Below are 22,284 nucleotides of genomic sequence, written 5' to 3'. Positions count from 1 at the left end.
ATTGGCGGTGATCTTATTGAATGGTGGGGCAGGCACGAGGGGCTGAGTGGCCTACACTGCCTAATTTGTATGTAAGTTCAGCTGTTTTATCCATCTTTGATCTTATTACCGACTTTGCAAAAAACTTTCCGCACATATTCAACCATAAATTTAGCATAGTTTATTTATGTAAGCAAAGTGCTTCAATTTTATACTGTATATAATAGTTATCTACTTATGACCTGGTCAAATTGTTTTTCCCCCATGTGCATGCAGTGTTCAAGGTTTGATTCGTCAGTCCCTGTTGGTGTCCTTGTTATGGTGTTAGGCATGTAAGAATGTGCAGCTATAATTACGACACTTTCCAGCGGAAACATTTCTGGGACTTGATCATCTGGCATTGCAATACATAGTTTCCGTAGCAATGAAACAACTGCACATATACAACTCTTGTTGGAGGCATCCAGGGAATTCATTTCCTTTTGGACAGTAGTTTTGATGCTCCTGAGTGCATTGAGAGTCCATCATTTATGAGGTGATGTGCCATCAATGTAACTTCAGGGCATTAATTACAGGGCACTCCGATCAGTTTAATTGGTTGAGATTTGGAAACAAATGGGACGTGACCAATATTGTTCTCCTCACAGGTAGCAACTCGAGCTGAGGATTTAGGATCTGGACTGCTCAAAAAAAACTGCAGATCCTCACCAGACCAGTTTATTGGTGTTTTTGCACAAAACAGACCTGAGGTGAGAGATAAGTATTCAGAAGTGGTTTTGCAAAAAATAAACTTCTTGTGGTATTTATTTGTTTACATGTTTCTTTTTGTATTTTCATAATTGCAACTTTCTATCAGTGGATTATTGCTGAGCTGGCATGCTATACTTACTCCATGGTGATAGTGCCACTTTACGACACACTTGGACCTGAAGCCATTCGCTACATAATTAACACAGGTAAAAACAAAATAACCTACTTTAAATAATATGCCACTTATTAAATTTAAATGTCAAAAGTGAAATTAAATCAAACTATTCTTAGTTTTGGTGAAATAATTAACTTATTTCCATAAACCATCACACGAGTGTGTATTTTATGAATTATTCAGAAATAAGTAAGAACATGTTGGAGTTTCCTAGTCTAGAATAGCATTAGAAAACAAATGGATTGCAAACAAATTAAAACACTTTTATCGTGACTGGGACAAAAATGACTTCATGGATGACTTCCTTACAATATTTATTCATATTACGTGCACATCTTTTGGACCACTGAAAGTTGTCATATCACTGAAGCATAATGTTGCATTGTTGGAAATATGATTTGGCTTTATTATCACGTGTACCGAGATACAGTGAAAAGTATTGTTCTGTGTACAGTCCAGACCGATCGCTGCACACATGAAAACCATCGAATAGACACTAAATACACAATGTAAATACATAGACATCGGGTAAAGCATACAACTGTAATGCTACACATTAGAGAAGATGCATGGAGAGATCAGTTTAGTCCATACAAGGGTCTTTACTTCTTCATATTTGGATTTGAATTTTAGAAGATCCTGTTTGTATTAAAAGTATTTTGTCAAACAATTTCTCATGGAATTTACACATAATGAAGCAAATCAGTATGATGCAAAATGATGCATTATGACTCCCTGAAAAAATGTTTGCCAAGCAAATTTTCATTATTTGACATGTGTAATTAGTGTTCATTTTAAACAGGCTTCAAATAATTTAATAATGGAACTGTACTTAAACTGTGACTATCTTGCTAATTGTTTCTATTGATTGCAATCAAAATGCTATTTTGCCTATAAAGAATGGCGTTACCTATGATTTCCTGTATTGACTGATTCTGATGAGGCCCATCTTTATTTTTTTCATTTTTAAAAAATATAAATTTTGAGTGCCCAATTCATTTTTCGAATTAAGGGGCAATTTAGCATGGCCAATCCACCTACGCTGCACATCTTTGGGTTGTGGGGGCAAAACCCACGCAAACATGGGGAGAATGTGCAAACTCCACACTGACAGTGACCCAGAGCCGGGATCGAACTTGGGACATCGGTGCCATGAGGCAGCAATGCTAACCACTGCGCCACTGTACAGGCCCATCCTAATTCACAAGATTACAAAGTGAACTCTTCCCAATCTCTCCTTGTCCCACACTATTCCTTATATAGAGATAGACTTCCGGTGACAGTGATGTGCTGAGTGGATACAGAAAAGGTGGCTCTCCTCCGAAGAACCAGAAAATAGGCACATTTGACCGAATTTAGCTTCAACATTCAGACAAAAACATCTCATACGCTCTACTACATACAGCCAAGAAGGGTTGCCAGGTGGCAGTAGATCCAGGGGCCGCAAAGAGGTCAAAAGCAGCATCAGAGGACAGGAGAAGCAAGGGAGCGGATCGGTGGACCCATGAGGTGGGGATCCCCTGCCATACCCGAGAGAGATAGAGACCAGTTCGCTGCAAAACGAGTTGCCCTCGCTGGAAGGTGGATGGAAGAATTTCCTCATGAGAGAACTAAAGGAGCAGAAAAACGAGTGAGATCAAGGTGGTGGTCACAGAAGCACTGGCTGCCATGCAGGTGGCCCTCGACAAGGTTGACAGGAAATTGGAGGCCGAGGAAAACAGAATAAACGACCTGAAAAAAGCCTCAACGGACCAGAGCAACCGGATCCCTGGACTGGATTCTCTCACCCCCGGGCCGGAGAATCGCCGGGACGGGCGCGAATTGGGCCCTGACGCCGGTCCGCCGATTCTCCGGAGAGCGGAGAATCGGCGCGGTGCAGGTCAGGGGCCGCTCTATCTGCTGGCATCAGATGGCGATTCTCGGCCCGGGATGTGCCGAGTGGCCACACAAAAAAAGCAGAGTCCCGCCGGCGCTGTTCACATCTGCTCTTATCCGGCGGGACCTCAGCGTGGATGGATCCGGGGCGGCCTGGTGTGGGGGTGGGGGGGGGGGGCCTCTTTTGTTCCGCCCTGTAGCCCTATTCCATGTTGCATCGGGGCCGGTGCGGAGAAGGGAGCCACCGCACATGCGCGGCAATCGTGCCGGTCCCACTGCGCATGCGTGCATTGGCGCCAGTCCCACTGTGCATGCGCAGACCCACAGCGCCCATGTGACGCCAGCATCGGCAGCTGGAGCAGCGTGGGTCACTCCAGTGCCGTGCTGGCCCCTCGTAGGGGTCCGAATTGCTGTTCCTGAAGCCATGTTGGCGCCGTCGAGAAACGCGACACCGTTTACGATGGCGTGAACACTTAGCCTCGGGATCAGAGAATCTGCGAGATTGGTGATGACCCAGGGGAACCTGAATAGAAAGATGGAAGACCAGGAGAACTGGTCGAAGCACCAAAACTTCAGGATAGTGGGCCTGCCAGAGGGAACTGAGGGCAGGAACCTGATAGACTACATGGCACAGATGCTGGGGAACCTGATGGGGAGGGACAGCTTCCCCAACCCACCGGAGATCGACAGGGTCCATAGGTCGCTCCGGCCAAAACCCAAGGCTGGGGAGCAGCCGAGGGTGATCATCACCAAATTACGTCGGTGCCAAGACCGGGAGAGAATCCTGCGCTGAGCCAGGCAAACTAAGGCCTGAAACTGGGAGGGAAACCAGATCAGGATATATCAAGACATTGGGGCAGACCTGGCAAATCGCCAGGCCAAGTTCAATAAAGCGAAGGCAGCTTTGTACAGGAACGAAGAGAGATGCTGAACCCAGACAGACTTTGTGTAATGTACCTGGGCAGGGAGCATTATTTCATGACAAGGGGCGGGTAAATGGCAACAGGAAATGACAATGAGGCGTACTCTTAAGATACGGAAAATGTCAAAGGACAATTTGCGTCGGACTGTATCACCTTGTTCTAAACCTAGGAACTAGAGCACAGAAAAGAGGAGGCGAGGGCAACCGAGTTCAGGAGAGGATGAGGAGAAGACAGAAGGGGAAGAAAAGCAAAGGGCAAATGTAGGATTAGGCTGAAGCGCAAAAGCTAATACCAGGAGATGTGAGTGAGGGGGATGCTGCGGCGCCTCTCCCAACGGGGAGAGAAAACAGAGTGGCCGGGGGGGGGGGCTCTAGGCTGGCTGCAACAGGCCACACGAGGTAACAAGGAACAAAATGGCACCAGAAACAGCCTGGAGGACCCCAAACAATTGGAAATCCTGGAGTGCAGGGGCTCATCCACATGGCATGGCCATGTTGATTGGCCCCTGGGCAAGTACGGTGACCGCAGCCATATTCGATGCCCACTGAACAAAGGGAAACATGAGTGCAGGGGCGCATCCACTAGGTAAGTATGGTACTCCGAGGCCCCAACTTTAGAGTTTCTGGCAGAGAGAAAAAAGCTGCAAGTGGACTTTAACCTGCTATCCACGAGGAAAGCAGTGTACCAACTCCGCCAGATACTGGGGACCTTCAACGAACTTGGAGAAAAGACCAGCTGCTTTCTGGCTCACCAACTGAGAAAGCAGACAGCCATGAAGGTAATAGTGCAGGTTAGCGATAACCATGGCAGACTGGTAGCCAAGACGGAAGGTCAACAAAGCATTCGAGGCCTTCTACTGGGGACTGTTTACCTTTGAACCTCCCAGAAGGGGACTCTCAGTTCCTCGATGGTTTGCACATGCCAGTCGTGGGGGAAGATGGGAGGAGGGTGCTGGAAGCACCGCTAGAACTGGGAGAAGTCATGGAGAACATTAATTCCATGCAGGTAGGGAAGGCTCTGGACCAGACGGATTCCTGGTGAAATTCTGCAAAACATTCATGGCAGCACTAGCCTCTCACTAGTGGGAGATGTTCACACTCGCTAACAAGAGGCACTCTGTCACCTATGTTAGCACAAGCCACATTCACAGTGATACCAAGAAAGATAAAGGACCAACTGAATGTGGGTCCTACAAACCCATCTCACTGCTCAATGTAGACGTGAAGATACTGGCAAAAACCCTGGCTAGACGACTGGAGAATTACGTACCAGAAGTGGTCACGGTAGACCAGATGGGCTTTGTCAAGGGTAGGCAGCTAACTGCGAACATCAGGCGGCTGTTGGATGTAATAATAACTCCATCTGGGGAGAGAACAAGAAAGATGATCATCTCCCTGGATGCAGAAAAGGCCTTCGACAGAGTCGAGTGGAAGTACCATATTGGAACGATTTGGAGTGGGAACAGGGTTCACCTCCTGAGTGAAACCCCTGTACAGCGTCCCCATAGCGAGGGTACTAACCAACACCATCTGCTCTAAATACGTACATGGGCACAAGGCAGAGATGCCTGCTGCCCGGCTACTATTTTCCCTGGGAGTTGAGCCACTGGCGATCACTCTCAGAACGGTGAAAAATTGGAAGTGGATCCAGAGAGGAGGACAGAGAGCACAGCCTCTCACTCCATGTGGATGACCTGCTCCTCCTATGTCTCAGACCCATAGGCAGCATGGAGGGGATCATGAAGCTCCTGAAAGAGTTTTGGGCCTTCTCGGGCTACAAACTCACTGGAGCAAGAGTGAAATCTTCCCTGTGAACCCGAAAGGAAGAGGGGCAGTGCTGGAGCTTCTGCTGTTCAAGCAAACCAAAAATCAAATTCCGCTACCTGGGGATCCAAATTGCCTACAATTGAACATGGGTCCACAAGTGGAACCTGACTAGTCTGGCGGACTAATGAAAAGAACCTGCAACAGTATGAAGCACTCCCACTCTCCCAGGTAGGGAGGGTGCAGACAATCAAGATGAATGTGCTGCCCAGATTCCTCTTCCTGTTCATACCCATATAGCTCTACATCCCCAAGGCCACCTTTAACACAATTGATAAATAGATTATGGCGTTCGTGTGGAGGGAGGAGGGAAAGGCTCCAAGGATCTCCAAAAGGGTCCTACAAAGAAAAGTATGGGAGGCCTGGTCCTCCAAACCTACAATACTACCACTGGGTGGCCACAGCAGAGAGAGTGAGGGGATGGGTGAAGGAATCAGAAGCAGAATGGGTGAGGATGGAGGAGAGTTCCTGCATAGGGACGTCCTTCTGAGCCCTTGCCACAACAAGACTACCATCCCCGCCAGCCAAACACTCAACAAGCCCATGGTAGTAACCACACTCCGGACCTGGAACCAACTGACAGCAGTTCGGCCTGACTGAAATGTTCACCATGGCCCCCATCTGCAACAACCACATATTTGCCCCAACCACGATGGGCGCCACCTTCTATTAAAAGGTCCAGGAAGTGGGGGGGGGGGAGGACATTGACAGTCAATTAATACTACAAGAACGATAGGTTAGGGATGTTAGATGAACTAGCAGACTCTAGCTACCTAGGGGAAACTACCTGATACATCCAGGTCAAAAACCTCCTCTGTAGGGAAACACCACAACCCTGAGGACGCCGGCATACGCACTACTAGACCAAATGTTGGGCGAGAGCGACATTGGGAGGGTAACTGCGGGGCCTGTACAGGCGAACTAGTGGAGGAAGCACGCACCCCTCTGGGCAAGACCAGAGAAAAATGGGAGGAAGAGCTAGGTATAGAAGTAAGGGAGAGGAGAGGGGGGACGACTCTGGATCAATGCACTGAACAAAGCAAACTCCACCTTCACATATGCAAGGCTGAGCAGCTTAAAGTGGTGCACAGAACACACCTAACCAGAATGAGCAGGTTCTTTCTGGAACCGGAGGACAAACACGAATGGTGCCAGGGTGGCCCTGCCAACTGCACCCGCATTCCCCAGACTTGACTGGTTCTGGACAGCCTTCTTAATGTCCAAGGTTGTGGGGATGAGGGTGGAGCTGTGCCCGAAAGTGTCGGTCTTCGGGGTCTCCGAGCAGCCAGAACTTTTCATGGGGAGGGGGTCCGACCCCCTTGCCTTTGCTTCCCTAATCGCCTGCCGAGGAATCCTCGGCTGGTGATCAGCACCACCCAAATCTACGGACTGGCTGTCCGACCTATCGGTATTTCTCCACCTGGAAAAATCAAATTCACCGTCCGGTGTACTACTTCCTCCTTCTGATTGTACTGTCACATTTTCAAAAAAAACTAAAACCCAATAAAAACATTAAAAATAAAGGACAGAGATCGATAGGATCTTGATTTAATAAGAGAATTAATAAGAGAATCGAGGGTTATGGGGAGAAGGTAGGAGAATGGGGATGAGAAACATATCAGATATGATTGAATGGCGGAGCAGGCTCGATGGGCCGAATGGCCTTATTCTGCTCCTATGTCTTGTGGTCTTAATTGGAGCATTACCCCTGTGCCCTAGCACAATGTCTACTTGTGTTTGGGGGCATGGGGAACAATGCACTAAGTGTTACCAAGTTTTTAAGAGTTATTTGTATCTTCTAAATCTTTATTTCTCATATTTCGCTGTGCACTGTTAACCCATGGACGTGTCTCCTTTTTTTTTTAAGCTGAGATTTCCACAGTTATCTGTGACAAGGTAGAAAAAGCTAAAATTCTTTTGAAGAATGTCAAGAAGAAGGAGACTCCAGGCTTGAAGATAGTAATCCTCATGGACCCATTTGAGATGGACTTGGTTGAGATGGGAAATGACTGTGGAGTGCAAATACTGGCACTCCAGGAGGTGGAGGTATGTGAATGATGTCAGTGGCACATTATGGTTATAGGCACAAGTGCTGTGGCGTGTTATTGTTCATATTGTTGACTTTTAAATCTAGATTTCAGCCCAGAAACCAGGTTAGCCAGTGTTAAAACTGGAATAAAGACAAAAACTTAGGAGTGCATCATTAAAATTTTTAAATGAGGGTTGCTTCATCTGAGAGTTGGCCACACATGCAAATGCACCAGAAGCTTAAGGCAGGTTGAGTTGAACTTTTTTGTCCGGAGAGTTCTGAAAGGTTGTTGGGCTGAAATTTGACCATTATCTTATGTCTGAGGTGCATTTTGCAAGGTGAGAAGTGATTGGGACACGAGAACAGAAGTAGGGACTTTCTAGACTACTGCCTGACGGCACCGAGGTTCCAGGTTCGAACCCGACCCCGGGTCACTGTCCATGTAGAGTTTGCACATTCTCCCCGTGTCTACGTGAGTTTCACCCCCACAACCCAAAGATGTGCAGGGTAGGTGGATTGGCCATGATAAATTGCCCCTTAATTGGAAAAAATGAATTGGGTACTCTAAACTTTAAAAACAAATTGATGGTGGATGTGTTGGAGTCGGGCCACCTCCCTGGGGTGTTAAATTTAACCCCAAAGGAACAGAAGACATGATTTATATGAAAAAAGAAGTGGTCCTATTTTAACACAAAAGCCAAATACTGCAGGTGCTGGAAATACTCAGCAGGACTAACAGCGTCTGTGAAGAAAGAAACGGGTCCATGACTGAATATTTCCACTATTTTCTGTTTTTATTTCAAGTCTTTAAGTAGGCAAGTTGGCTCGTAGCCCCACGGATTATTCAAATAGCTCCCTTTAAAAAGGCTCTGCCAATTAAATTACAGGAAGTGGTTGATCTTTTTTTTAATGGAACAAACAGAATTAATTAAATAAAATGAGTGAAATCAAAACAAAGTTCAGTGTTGATCTATTGCAGAAGGCATGCAGCAAACCAGCAGACAATGGAGAGTTTGGACCGCTTCAACAATGGCATGTGACAACAGCACAAAACTGCATATAATTTTGCTGCATTTGACACTAACTTGTGGGGAAATTGGTTTTCTAACATTGGTGTTAGGATAGGGAACTTCACTTGCACTTGGTGTGTAAGGGCACAGAAACTACTGTGGGAACAAAATGTAACCATTTTAATACCAAAGAGTGTTATTACAAATTGGTTTCGTTTGCAGTGCTCTACATTTGCAATTGGTTCTATGATGCTTAATTGCTTTTTATGTGTGTCCCATTTTTACTGTGTGGTGACTTTCTTGCTTTCAGAATCTTGGACGGGTGAACAGACAAACTCCTGTGGTGAGTGAAACATCATTGACTTTTGAGTAGATGTATTACAAGGGATGAACTTGAACATGTGCATCAACAGCATCCAACATAGATGAGCACTGTCTCTAATTTTTGACAGCTACAGCTTGCACTGCCTTTAGTTTCTTGATTTTTGTTTGTTTGCTACTCAGCCTCCACGACCCGAGGACCTATCGATTGTCTGTTTTACTAGTGGAACAACAGGTATGTGCCCGAGAAGTACGGCTGGTTGCATTAATTAATGGCATTAAATAGTAGGATAAACTTGGCATTCCTTTCTCACTGCCCAATTTCACAGAAGCTGATCCACAATCACTGCATGTGCGCATATTAGGGTAGAGAAATGTGACAAGTCCATTTTTGAAAGCAGAGTTTTTCAGACATCAACGAGATAAATTACCATATATGTTTGCGATGTTGGTTGGACGATATTTGCCTCCGTAGACTAGGGGGTCACTCAATTACCATCTGGGGATTGAACTCTTTCCTTACCTGAATCCATGATTCTTTCTCAATCAGTAATACAGCTCACACTTCTACATTGGTCCAAGGACTTCCTGTATTCCTACCAGACCTTGTGTCGTTCTTTAGGGCTCAGTACTCATTATCGGTTTTCTTCCTGAATAGCACTTTCTCAACTTCTCCTAATTAGATGAAGTCAGTATAAAACTGATTATACCTACACCTACTTTTGGCCATCGAACGATTTCCAAATGGAAAGATAATTTCACCGTGTTTGCTTTCTTCCATAATAACAGCTGAGCAAAGTAGTATCTGTTCTACACCAATACAGTATTGATGTTTCCCTACAATGACATACTAGGAATCCTGATGACATGTTGCTCTCGAGCTTTACATTGACATGAGAATCTTTTGTGGAGTGCCCATATTGCCTATTTCACTGCAGACTGTTAAATGTTCACAAATTCTTTATAGCCTTTTGGGGAATAAATTCATTTGGGGAGTAGTGCAAAACAGGCAGTATCGAATTGCATACCCCAAAAGAATTGAATAACAAGTAAAGCATATACCAGAATTCTATTCCATCATCACACCTTTCAGCAATTCCAGAAGTAAATTCTACGATTCTATGAAGTCTTAATTTTCTAGATTTTCTGATATGAGTGGCAGAATATTGATATTTTAATCCCTCTAAATGGCCTCCGGAATACTAGTCCAGTGATAATACCACAATGGCACTTCTACTCCCCTTTTTTTTTTGACTAAGGACCTTGGCTCAGAGCATGCATCTTGCTCTGCATGCAAGTGCACAATTAAATAATGTACAGTACGAAGTCTTACAACACCAGGTTAAAGTCCAACACGTTTGTTTCGATGTCACTAGCTTTCGGAGCGCTGCTCCTTCCTCAGGTGAATGAAGAGGTCTGTTCCAGAAACACATATATATAGACAAATTCAAAGATGCCAAACAATGCTAAGAATGCGAGCATTATCAGGTGATTAAATCTTTACAGATCCAGAGATGGGGTAACCCCAGGTTAAAGAGGTGTGATTTGTCTCAAGCCAGGACCGTTGGTAGGATTTCGCAGGCCAGATGGTGGGGGATGAATGTAATGTGACATGAATCCCAGGTCCCGGTTGAGGCCGCACTCGTGTGCGGAACCTGGCTATAAGTTTCTGCTCGGCGATTCTGCGTTGTCGCGGGTCCTGAAGGCCGCCTTGGAGAACGCTTACCCGGAGATCAGAGGCTGAATGCCCTTGACTGCTGAAGTGTTCCCCGACTGGAAGGGAACATTCCTGCCTGGTGATTGTTGCGTGATGTCCGTTCATTCGTTGTCGCAGCGTCTGCATGGTCTCGCCAATGTACCACGCTTCGGGACATCCTTTCCTGCAGCGTATGAGGTAGACAACGTTGGCCGAGTCGCACGAGTATGTACCGCGTACCTGGTGGGTGGTGTTCTCACGTGTAATAGTGGTATCCATGTCGATGATCTGGCACGTCTTGCAGAGATTACCATGACAGGGTTGTGTGGTGTCGTGGTCACTGTTCTGAAGACTGGGTAGTTTGCTGCAAACAATGGTTCGTTTGAGGTTGCGCGGTTGTTTGAAGGCAAGTAGTGGGAGTGTGGGGATGACCTTGGCAAGATGTTCATCGTCATCAATGACGTGTTGAAGGCTGTGAAGAAGATGACGTAGTTTCTCCGCTCCGGGGAAGTACTGGACGACGAAGGGTATTCTGTCGGTTGTGTCCCATGTTTGTCTTCTGAGGAGGTCGGTCCAGTTTTTCGCTGTGGCGCGTTGGAACTGTCGATCGATGAGTCGAGTGCCATATCCCATTCGTACGAGGGCATCTTTCAACGTCTGTAGATGTCTGTTACGCTCCTCCTCGTCTGAGCAGATCCTGTGTATACGGAGCGCTTGTCCATAGGGGATGGCTTCTTTAATGTGTTTCGGGTGGACGCTGGAGAAGTGGAGCATCATGAGGTTATCCGTGGGTTTGCGGTAAAGCGAAGTGCTGAGGTGACCGTCCTTGATGGAGACGAGTGTGTCCAAGAATGCAACTGATTTTGGAGAGTAGTCCATGGTGAGTCTGATGGTTGGATGGAACTTATTAATGTCATTGTGTAGTCGTTTCAGTGATTCTTCGCCGTGGATCCAAAGGAAAAAAATGTCATCGATGTATCTGGTGTATAACATCGGTTGAAGGTCCTGTGCGGTGAGTAGGTCCTGTTCAAACTTGTGCATGAAGATGTTGGCGTATTGGGGTGTGAATTTGGTCCCCATGGCTGTTCCGTGCGTCTGAATGAAGAACTTGTTGTCGAAGGTGAAGACGTTGTGATCCAGAATGAAGCGGATGAGTTGCAGAATTGCGTCTGGAGATTGGCAGTTGTCGGTGTTGAGTACTGAGGCTGTTGCAGCAATGCCGTCGTCATGGGGGATGCTGGTGTAGAGTGCCGAGACGTCCATTGTGACGAGGAATGTTCCTGGTTCAACTGGTCCATGGGTGCTGAGTTTCTGTAGGAAGTCCGTCGTGTCGCGACAGAAGCTAGGTGTACCTTGTACGATGGGTTTCAAGATGCCCTCGATGTAGCCAGAGAGGGTCTCACACAGGGTCCCATTGCCTGAAACGATAGGGCGGCCTGGTGTGTTGGCCTTATGTATTTTTGGGAGGCAGTAGAGATCTCCAATGCGGGGAGTACGTGGGATGAGAGCACGTAGGGTGCTCTGAAGATCTGGATCCAAGGTCTTGACCAGTCTGTTAAGTTGGCGGATGTGTTCCTTGGTCGGATCTGCGGGTAACTGTCTGTAGTGTTCTTGGTTGTTCAGTTGTCGGTATACTTCTTTGCAGTAGTCCGTTCTGTTCAGTACAGTGAATGTCTGCTGGTTTGATGACGATGCTGTGGTTGGTCTTGAGAGCGCGGATAGCATTGCGTTGTGCATGGGTGACGTTCGGGGTTGTCTTGTGAATGCGACTGATGAATCTGGCATTGACGCGACTCCTGACGGCTTGAGCATACATGTCGAGTCTAAGGCAGCGGCCTTCCGGAGGGGTCCAATTCGACTCTTTCCTCTTCGGTTGCCGCACCGCAGATCTCTCGGTCTGCTGTTCCGGTTCATTGGTAGTCTGCTTGGGTTCGCTGTTGGCCTCTTGGGGTCTGTGGAAGAATTCCCGGAGCCTCATTCGCCTGATGAATTCCTCCGTGTCTGGCGCGAGACTGATGGGGTCCATTTTGGTGGTGGTGCAGAAATTAAGCCCTCTGCTGAGGACTTCGATTTCGTCTGGTTGAAGGGTGTAGTCTGACAAGTTGACAATAGATTTCCCTGTATTGTTTTCTACTGTGACACCGGGGGTGGCTTGGTTGCTGCCGGTGGTGATGCCAAGTTTCTCAAGCTTTCTGTTCTTGGTATGCATATAGGTGGCATAGTATTGTTGTCTCATCTGTTTGGCGGTGTTCCGCAGCTGGTCTGCTGCATCCTGAGCGCAAGTTGAGAATATGGCCTCTATCTTGGTTTCCAGGTTGCGTCATCTGCTGTAGAGCTGGCGGACGAGGTGGTTGAGGAGTGTGAGAGAGGTGCGACGGCAGAGTCTCTCAGCGAGGTCTGTGTTGTAGGTCGACTTGAGTGGGTTTGTAATCTGTAGCCCTTTCGGGATCTTGTCTGCTTTCTTGCATCTTTGTAGAAACTTAATGTCAGTGTCTATATGCGCGGTCTTCCTGGAGATCCTCTCCACTTTGAGCCGGCAGTTTGCGGTGTCGATGGTAGCCATGATGTGGAGATGTCGGCGTTGGACTGGGGTGAGCACAGTACGAAGTCTTACAACACCAGGTTAAAGTCCAACAGGTTTGTTTCGATGTCACTAGCTTTCGGAGCGCTGCTCCTTCCTCAGGTGAATGAAGAGGTCTGTTCCAGAAACACATATATAGACAAATTCAAAGATGCCAAACAATGCTAAGAATGCGAGCATTAGCAGGTGATTAAATCTTTACAGATCCAGAGATGGGGTAACCCCAGGTTAAAGAGGTGTGAATTGTCTCAAGCCAGGACAGTTGGTAGGATTTCGCAGGCCAGATGGTGGGGGATGAATGTAATGTGACATGAATCCCAGGTCCCGGTTGAGGCCGCACTCGTGTGTGCGGAACTTGGCTATAAGTTTCTGCTCGGCGATTCTGCGTTGTCGCGGGTCCTGAAGGTCCTGTTATACACCAGATACATCGATGACATTTTTTTCCTTTGGACCCACGGCGAAGAATCACTGAAACGACTACACAATGACATAAGTTCCATCCAACCATCAGACTCACCATGGACTACTCTCCAAAATCAGTTGCATTCTTGGACACACTCGTCTCCATCAAGGACGGTCACCTCAGCACTTCGCTTTACCGCAAACCCACGGATAACCTCATGATGCTCCACTTCTCCAGCTTCCACCCTAAACACATTAAAGAAGCCATCCCCTATGGACAAGCGCTCCGTATACACAGGATCAGCTCAGACGAGGAGGAGCATAACGGACATCTACAGACGTTGAAAGATTCCCTCGTACGAATGGAATATGGCACTCGACTCATCGATCGACAGTTCCAACGCGCCACAGCGAAAAACCGGACCGACCTCCTCAGAAGACAAACATGGGACACAACTGACAGAATACCCTTCGTCGTCCAGTACTTCCCCGGAGCGGAGAAACTACGTCATCTTCTTCACAGCCTTCAACACGTCATTGATGACGACGAACATCTTGCCAAGGTCATCCCCACACCCCCACTACTTGCCTTCAAACAACCGCGCAACCTCAAACGAACCATTGTTTGCAGCAAACTACCCAGTCTTCAGAACAGTGACCACGACACCACACAACCCTGTCATGGTAATCTCTGCAAGACGTGCCAGATCATCGACATGGATACCACTATTACACGTGAGAACACCACCCACCAGGTACGCGGTACATACTCGTGCGACTCGGCCAACGTTGTCTACCTCATACGCTGCAGGAAAGGATGTCCCGAAGCGTGGTACATTGGCGAGACCATGCAGACGCTGCGACAACGAATGAACGGACATCGCGCAACAATCACCAGGCAGGAATGTTCCCTTCCAGTCGGGGAACACTTCAGCAGTCAAGGGCATTCCGCCTCTGATCTCCGGGTAAGCGTTCTCCAAGGCGGCCTTCAGGACCCGCGACAACGCAGAATCGCCGAGCAGAAACTTATAGCCAGGTTCCGCACACGAGTGCGGCCTCAACCGGGACCTGGGATTCATGTCACATTACATTCATCCCCCACCATCTGGCCTGCGAAATTCTACCAACTGTCCTGGCTTGAGACAATTCACACCTCTTTAACCTGGGGTTACCCCATCTCTGGATCTGTAAAGATTTAATCACCTGCTAATGCTCGCATTCTTAGCATTGTTTGGCATCTTTGAATTTGTCTATATGTGTTTCTGGAACAGACCTCTTCATTCACCTGAGGAAGGAGCAGCGCTCCGAAAGCTAGTGACATCGAAACAAACCTGTTGGACTTTAACCTGGTGTTGTAAGACTTTGTACTGTGCTCACCCCAGTCCAACGCCGGCATCTCCACATCTTAAATAATGTAGCCCATAGAACAAGTAGTTAAGGGTCAGGCTGAAGTGTGTACCGATGGTACCTGTAACAGAAATAATATCACCTCGCTCCCACCCACAAGGGCAACCTAGAAATATCACCAACTCGCTCTCACCCACAAGGGCAACCTAGTGAATCCTGCTGGATCAAACTTGAGACAGCCAAATGGAGGCTGGCTGCAGCAGATTACACAATAACCAGACCCCTCTTGCCACCAGCGACTGAAATGATTGCCTTTTTCAGTTACGACCTGGAGGTCCTGGAGTGCTGTCAACCGGTCTGATTGGCTGGCAGCTCTCTAAAGGCGGGGCTTCCTCCTGAATGAAGGCCCATCTTCCAATACTCCTACCACTAGCTCGCAGAGGCATCAATGCTAAGAGGAAAATAAGTAAAGGCCTCGAACACCCCACTCCTACCACTAGCCCACAGAGGCATCAAAGTTAAAAGGAAAATAAGTAAAGGCGTCTAACAACTCGCCAAGTCTGAAGAAAAATGAAGAGTAAGCAATGTTGGAACTAAACCTCTGATCAACCATATTGCTGTAAAGCAAAGATCGGCGAGCCACCACATGGGGCCCATCCAACTCTCAGGGGGAATTAACCAAGGATAAAGACTGGGCCCTACCTTCAACATCTCTCCAATTGTGGACCACCCACATTAGGACCGCTGAGGAGCAACAGATTAACGGCCAAGTCCAGTGCCACCCAAGAACAAAAACATGAAAGAACTGGCCCCTAGGACTACCATGACTCTCCTGTCCTTGCACCTCACAACTGAGGGGTGAGGTAGTCATCAGGATAAAAAGATCACTCCATGGGGCATGAAGAGAGTAGACCTTAGGATCTAAAATGCCGAGCATGCCTCAGGGTCTTCGAAGGATAACCACAATCTGAACACTAGCTTCATTACTTCCAACTTGTTGATACGAATGGGCCAAGGCTGTCATCCACCTCTGCTCCTGCAGCGGGGCACAGTCTGGCCGGCTCCGGCAACTCCAACCCCTCTCATCCAACACCAGGACCAGAACCACACCGAAATGGAGGTTGGAAGGCCACCCCAATCTCCGGCTTCGAAGACCAGATTAAGTGTGCTCCCATTGAATTTGAGCTGCCCGTTTTCCAGATTGAGACTCCTGAAACATGGCAGCCAGTTCCCAAACTCTGCTGGGAACATCGCCACTACCTCACTGTGGACAGCAAGATCACCAGGGCTCCTCACTGGAGACAGCAAGATCACCAGGGCTCCTAACTGGTTCCAGTTCATCGTCATCAAATCGCCTCAGAATCTCGACCATGTGGAGGCGGGCTTCCAACCAAGGGGATGCTGGCCCTGTCTCAAGAATATCCTCATGCCCCCACTGTCTCCATTTCTTTTTAAGGCATTTTCAATTTGTATACAAACCACCAGAAACCATCTTTATGCACGTGTCATAGTACAAAAAGCCCCTCCGTTCCTTCAAACACACTGCATGTCCCATTTCATTATATTTTTTTCCAATTAAGGGTCAATTTAGTGTGGCCAATCCACCTACCCTGCTCATCTTTTGGGTTGTGGGGGTGAGACCCGCGCAGACACTGGACGAATGTGCAAATTACATACGCACAGAGGGCCGGGATCGAACCCGGGTCCTCTGCTAGTGAGGCAGCAGTGACCCACTTTATTATAATGTAAAATAAAGATAGCCCCTAACCAAGAAACTTATTCCTCCCCCCCCCACCCCCCCCCCCTCCCCAGCTGACATCTACCACTCCATAAAGAAGGCAATGGACAACCTCCACGTTGAGATGAATCCCTCCTCTGGCCCCGTAATGGCAAACCTGATATTTTCTAGATGTAGGAATTTCACTAGGTCCCTTGCCCACCATGCTGCCGTGGGCGGTTCTGGAGCCCGCCACCCTAATCAGATCCACCTCCAGGCTTTCAGGGAGGCAAAGGCCAACACATCAGCCTCTCTCCCCACCTGCACTAGCATATCCTCTGACACCCACAGTGCAACTGGACCTATAAAGACTTAATTACCTGCAAAGACTCATTCAAAGCATCATCTTGCATCATTGACTTTGTCTATATATGTGTTTGTGGAACCCACATCTTCACTCACCTGATGAAGGAGCTGCGCTCCGAAAGCTAGTGATTCCAAATAAACCTGTTGGACTTTAACTTGGTGCTGTAAGACTTCTTACTGTGCACAATCTTTTCAAGCAACGGCGGGGGTGGCAACCTTGGAAATGTGGCTAGCTCTTTACTCGCACAGTCCCTGATTGCAAATACCAAAACACATTGCCCCATGGCAACTAAAACCTCTCCACCAACTCTGCAAATCTGCCTTCCACGAACAAATCTCTGAATCTCTCTATCCCCTTCTGCTCCCACGCCCTGACATTGAATTCAATCCTGCTGGAATAAATATATGATCACAAGTCGGTACCCACAGCGGCATGCACTCAATCTTAAAATGTCACCTGCACTGATTCCAGATTCTTAGCGATGCAACCATCACTGGGCTTGTGGCATATTTAGCTGGTGAGAACAGAGGAGGCACTAACACCCTCAAATCATCCGCTTCCATCCAATCCTTCCTCCACGGCCCACATCCGCACCTTCTCCACATTTGCCACCCAGTAGTAATTCAGCAAAGCCAACCCACTCTTCCACCTGTCCTTCTCCAGAAACACCCTCCTAATCAGGGGTACTCTACCCGCCCATGTAAAATCAGAAATCAACCTTCCAAAAAAAGACTTGAGCACAAAAATCAGGAGATTCTGAAAGACTAACAGAAACTTTGGTAGAACTGTCATTATGCTGGTCTCTGATCAACTCAAATTTGCCCAAGTGCTCAGTCACTCTGCACTTTCATAATGGATTCTGGTAACTTTCTCACCCTCTTTAATTAATGGAGTGGGATTGGCAATTTCTAATCCAAGTGGATAATTCTTGAATCAAGAGTTTGGAAGATCATGACTAAGCACCTACAATTTTCTCATCTACTTTTAATGTCCTGGAGTGGAAATGGAGCCAGAGGTGTAGTGTTAATGTCACTGGGCTAGTAACCAAAGGTCCAGGCTAATCCTTCAGGGACAAGGTTCAATCCCACCATAGTAGCTTGTGGAATTTAAATTCAGTTCATAAAATCTTGGAATTTAAATTCCGTCTCCATAATCATGGGTGGCATGGTGGCACAGTAGTTCAATTCAGATCTTGGGTCACTGTCTGTGTGGAGTTTACACTTTCTCCCCATGTCTGAGTGGGTTTCCTCTAGATGCACCGGTTTCCTCCCACAGTACAAAGATGTGCGGGTTAGATGGATTAGCTGTACTAAATTACCCTGTCTAGTGTCGAGGGATATGCAGGTTAAGTGTGGTTACACAGATAGGGTAGGAGCCTGGTTAGGGTGCTCTTTTAGAGGGCCGGTGCAGACTTGATGAGCTGAATGGCCTCCTTCTGCATTGTAGGGATTCTATTCTATTACTAATCATCGATACGCCATGTAAAAACTTCACTCATGCCCTGCCATCCTTGCCTGGTTAGGCCCAGATATGGTTCAAGGCTTCAAGTGACTCCAGGCCCACAACAATGGGGTTAACTTTGTGTGCTGAGTGGCCTAGCAAGCCACTCAGTTCAAGGGATGGGCAACAAATGCTGGCCTTGCCAGTGACCCCCAGATCCCATGAAAGAATATATATTTTTAAAGAATCATTAGATCCTAAAGATTTTACCTATATAAAGTCTTGATTTGTTTTCTTGTGTGCTTGTGTTTATCAATTTTGTGCCTTCTATTTTGTGCTTTATTATAATTGCATTAACCACATAATTTTTCCTTTCAGGAAACCCTAAAGGAGCCATGCTTACACATGGAAATGTGGTTGCTGATTTTTCAGGCTTTTTGAAAGTTACAGAGGTGAATATATGCACGCAGATTTTTGGCTGGATGTAAAATAATTAAATCCTATGTCGGAAGTAGTTGTGTACAATCCCATTACTCTGCTAACTTTGCATAAAATTGAAGTCAGACAAGTTTTTAATTTTCTTGTACTGTCTTTAATTTGACAAATGGTGAAAAGTGAGCTCGTATCCATGCAGCCTTGGCATTCCTTTCAAAAATTAAACCATTACAAAGAACTGTGGTTGATTTGAACATGCTGTTCTTTGGTGCTGTGAAATGTTGATTTCCCCTCCTCCCCCCAATGATATAAATGGAGAATCTATCTTGAGAAACCGATGCAGTGTTTGAATTAAAATTCACCATTGGTTGACTTTGCTTCTGCAGAATCTCCCAATGGCCTCAGTAATTCAGTCCTTAATAATATCATGCCTACAAATGGTTTAAATAAAAATATCCCAAGTCTTAAAATTCAGGTTCCTCTTGGAATATATTAATTCCCTTTGTTTGATGTTCACTGAGGGAAAACCTGTTTGAAAGACTTCATATCTTCCTTTGCTTTTTAACAAAATACTTTTTTTTCAGGATTTCCCTGTGTAGTTGTTGCCCATTAAGGTGTGGAGGTGACATGCTCCCAGTGCAGTTCTTAAGCTACCTGTATGGGCCCCATCAAGCCTCTTCTTGGCACCCCTTTGACAGCATGATTGAAAGTCAGACCATTTGTTGCAGTTACAGAAGTGGAACTTCAATTTTTGATTTTGCAATACAGTGTGCGGACATGTTATAACTGTTATATTACATTATAGTAATATCTCATTACTCTTTTGTTTACTTCCAGAATGGTCTGATGGTTAATGTTCAGTAAAACTATCAGTCTTCAAATTAGCAAATACTGTTTATTGAATAACGATTATAAATATCTGTGAGTTTGTTCACTCTTCTACAACTATAACTGAAGATTAGATAAATAAGAATGGTATATATAATGTTTAACTACACCTGATAACTAAGCTATATCTCTTGCACTCTGCTCACTAGTCACTCCTGATACAAAGAGGTGGGAAAATCCTCTGAGTGTAGCTTATATTCATAGATCTAGTGGTTGTCTAGCACTATATTACAGATGTTAACCCCTTGCATACCAGCAGATATACAGATCAGTACAATAGCTTCCAGAGTTGTGAAGATTTGAACCACATACCTGATTCAAAGAATGTTGTTGTATCACCAGTAAGGGGTGTGGGGATATGTGCATTCTTAAATATCATAAATCAGTGTTGAAAATTACAGCTATTGCAATGATTACTGTGACCAATTAAATCCTTTAGATCTATTTTCAACATTTGATTGTCTTTGTTTCCTTTGCCATCAGGGATGCTATTTGAAGCTCATTTGGTATAGGCAGCCATAAAGTCGGTGTATTTTGTGAATGAAGAGGTTAGGCAGAGAAATGAAATATTTGTGAGTCTCAATCTTGTTTAGTAAGTTTTGGACAATTCCAGATTTAAATGTTTAAATGAATTTAAAATCAAAATCTGAGGGTTGAATTGAATCATTGTCAAAACAGGCATGGAGAATTGTGATGTATAATTAGCCTGCAGCAAGCATTTCTACACTGTTCTGTCTGCTTATTTTGATGATTGCTGCATACAACCAGTACTAACTGTATGGTTCATTAGCTACAAGTATCAGAATGGGCCCAAAATAGTTATTTCCTTTACTGTACTACATTTCTTAAAGGGGAGATGTATAATTGGCTGGAGCAGATGATAGCAGTTTGGCAGTAAGAAAATCTGGCCTGGGACAGCGTGAAAAGAGTGTGCTGCGCTGTAGGCCTTTTGTCAAGAAGGTGAAAGGATATCCTGCTTCTGCAGGGGGCCAAGAGGCCTTCCAGACATTTGCTTAAAAGGCAGTGTGAACAGTTAGCCAAGGAGATTAATGTTAGTAGTCCAGTCACAAGCATCTTGATACAGTGCTGCATGAAGTTCAGTGGCATCACGAGTGGTCAAAGGTCAATGAATGCATTTTCAAATGTCCCACCCTATCAACTGGACCACTAGCCCCAAGCACTGTTCAATTCACCTACCAACAATCTTTTACTCCGAACACTCCCTTTCATATGCTCCATAGCACCCTCGCACACTTGGGATTGCCACAAGCCTCATTCACATCTGGCATCTTGCACAATTCCATTGTTATAGCCATAACATTTGGACAGATTGGACCATACTCGTGCTTCATTTTCGTTTGCAGGGCAAAGTGACAAAGGAGAGATGTCCGGCATATCTGCATATCCTAACTGTCACGGAGGAGACAACAATTACTGAGACCTTGGGTAGTGGTGAGGCTGAAAGCTCGAATGCTCTTTCACACACCTCACTTTCCACATATACCAAACTTGGTTACACCATCTGCAGGTTGTAACTATACATCTCAATTCCACACCACCCAACACACTCTGCTAGTGCCTTACTGTTGCCTGTCAGCCAGCCGAGCACAAACTACTGTTTCTAATGACTGTGATACAGTCTAAAGCTGGGTCGTCTAGCCCCAGAGCTATTTGAGGACAGCTTGATGGCCTTCTGTAGTCTTCACTAAAAGTCAGCAGTCACAGACTAGTCACTTTGGTAGCAGTGCCATAGGTACATCAGGGCTAGCAAAGGTGCATTGAAGACAGACACAAAGGGAATACACAAGCATGAATCATTTAAACCAATTATTCCATTTATGAATTGAGTGTACTGTTCATTTTTTTTGTCTTTTATTTCCGTATTATGAACAAGCAAACACTATAGTTAGTAACAAGAGGTAAGGTAAAGTGTGGGACAATTGGTGAGCAGAATTGGGGCTGCAGTTACTAGTGTCGAACTGACAGCCTGGCCAGAAAAGGGCTGTGTAGATTGTCAACTCTCTCCTTATTCCTTCTCATGCTCCTGTTTCTCAGCTGCTCACCATTATAGCTGCTTGTGATGGTAATAATATGCAGCATGTAACAGACCAGGATGAATCTTGCATATGCTTTGTTGAGTACTGCGGGATTAGTCTAGAACAGTGTAGGCAATTTAAGCATTCTTTCAGCACGCCAGTGGTCTGTCTCAATATGTTCACGTGGCTGCATGGCTTTCATTGTATGCATGTTCATGAGTACATGGATTGTGCCATCATCAGCCATGTTGTCAGGAGGTAGCCATATCATCCTGTAGCCAACCTTTGGTTTACCATGGTGGCTCAAAAGCAGCTGGCACAGGCTGTCATCCAGATAGCAGGCATTTACCTCCATGATTATGGGCTGCCCACTTTCCCAAGCCTGCAGTATGGTCGCACACCAGCCAAATATTGAGGAAGTGTAATCCCAGAGTAAGGGAGAGTTGACCTGTATTGTTTGCAAAATGATAACTGTGAAGTCAATGCTATC

General features: G+C 46.1%; 1 protein-coding gene across 1 annotated transcript in view; it reads left to right on the top strand.

The window, feature by feature from the left end:
* LOC140427037 (long-chain-fatty-acid--CoA ligase 6-like) overlaps positions 1-22,284 on the top strand; it is a 299,763-nt gene that overhangs the window by 172,142 nt on the left and 105,337 nt on the right. Inside the window, exons 5-10 of the mRNA XM_072512470.1 lie at positions 627-728; positions 836-935; positions 7,393-7,571; positions 8,875-8,907; positions 9,069-9,120; positions 18,814-18,887. Of these exons, the coding sequence (XP_072368571.1) occupies positions 627-728; positions 836-935; positions 7,393-7,571; positions 8,875-8,907; positions 9,069-9,120; positions 18,814-18,887 (540 nt within the window). The remainder of the gene's footprint in view (positions 1-626; positions 729-835; positions 936-7,392; positions 7,572-8,874; positions 8,908-9,068; positions 9,121-18,813; positions 18,888-22,284) is intronic.

The sequence above is a fragment of the Scyliorhinus torazame genome, chromosome 7 (assembly GCF_047496885.1).
Source record: "Scyliorhinus torazame isolate Kashiwa2021f chromosome 7, sScyTor2.1, whole genome shotgun sequence".
In the NCBI taxonomy this organism is placed as follows: domain Eukaryota; kingdom Metazoa; phylum Chordata; class Chondrichthyes; order Carcharhiniformes; family Scyliorhinidae; genus Scyliorhinus; species Scyliorhinus torazame.
This window is presented reverse-complemented; position numbering and strand designations above follow the sequence as displayed.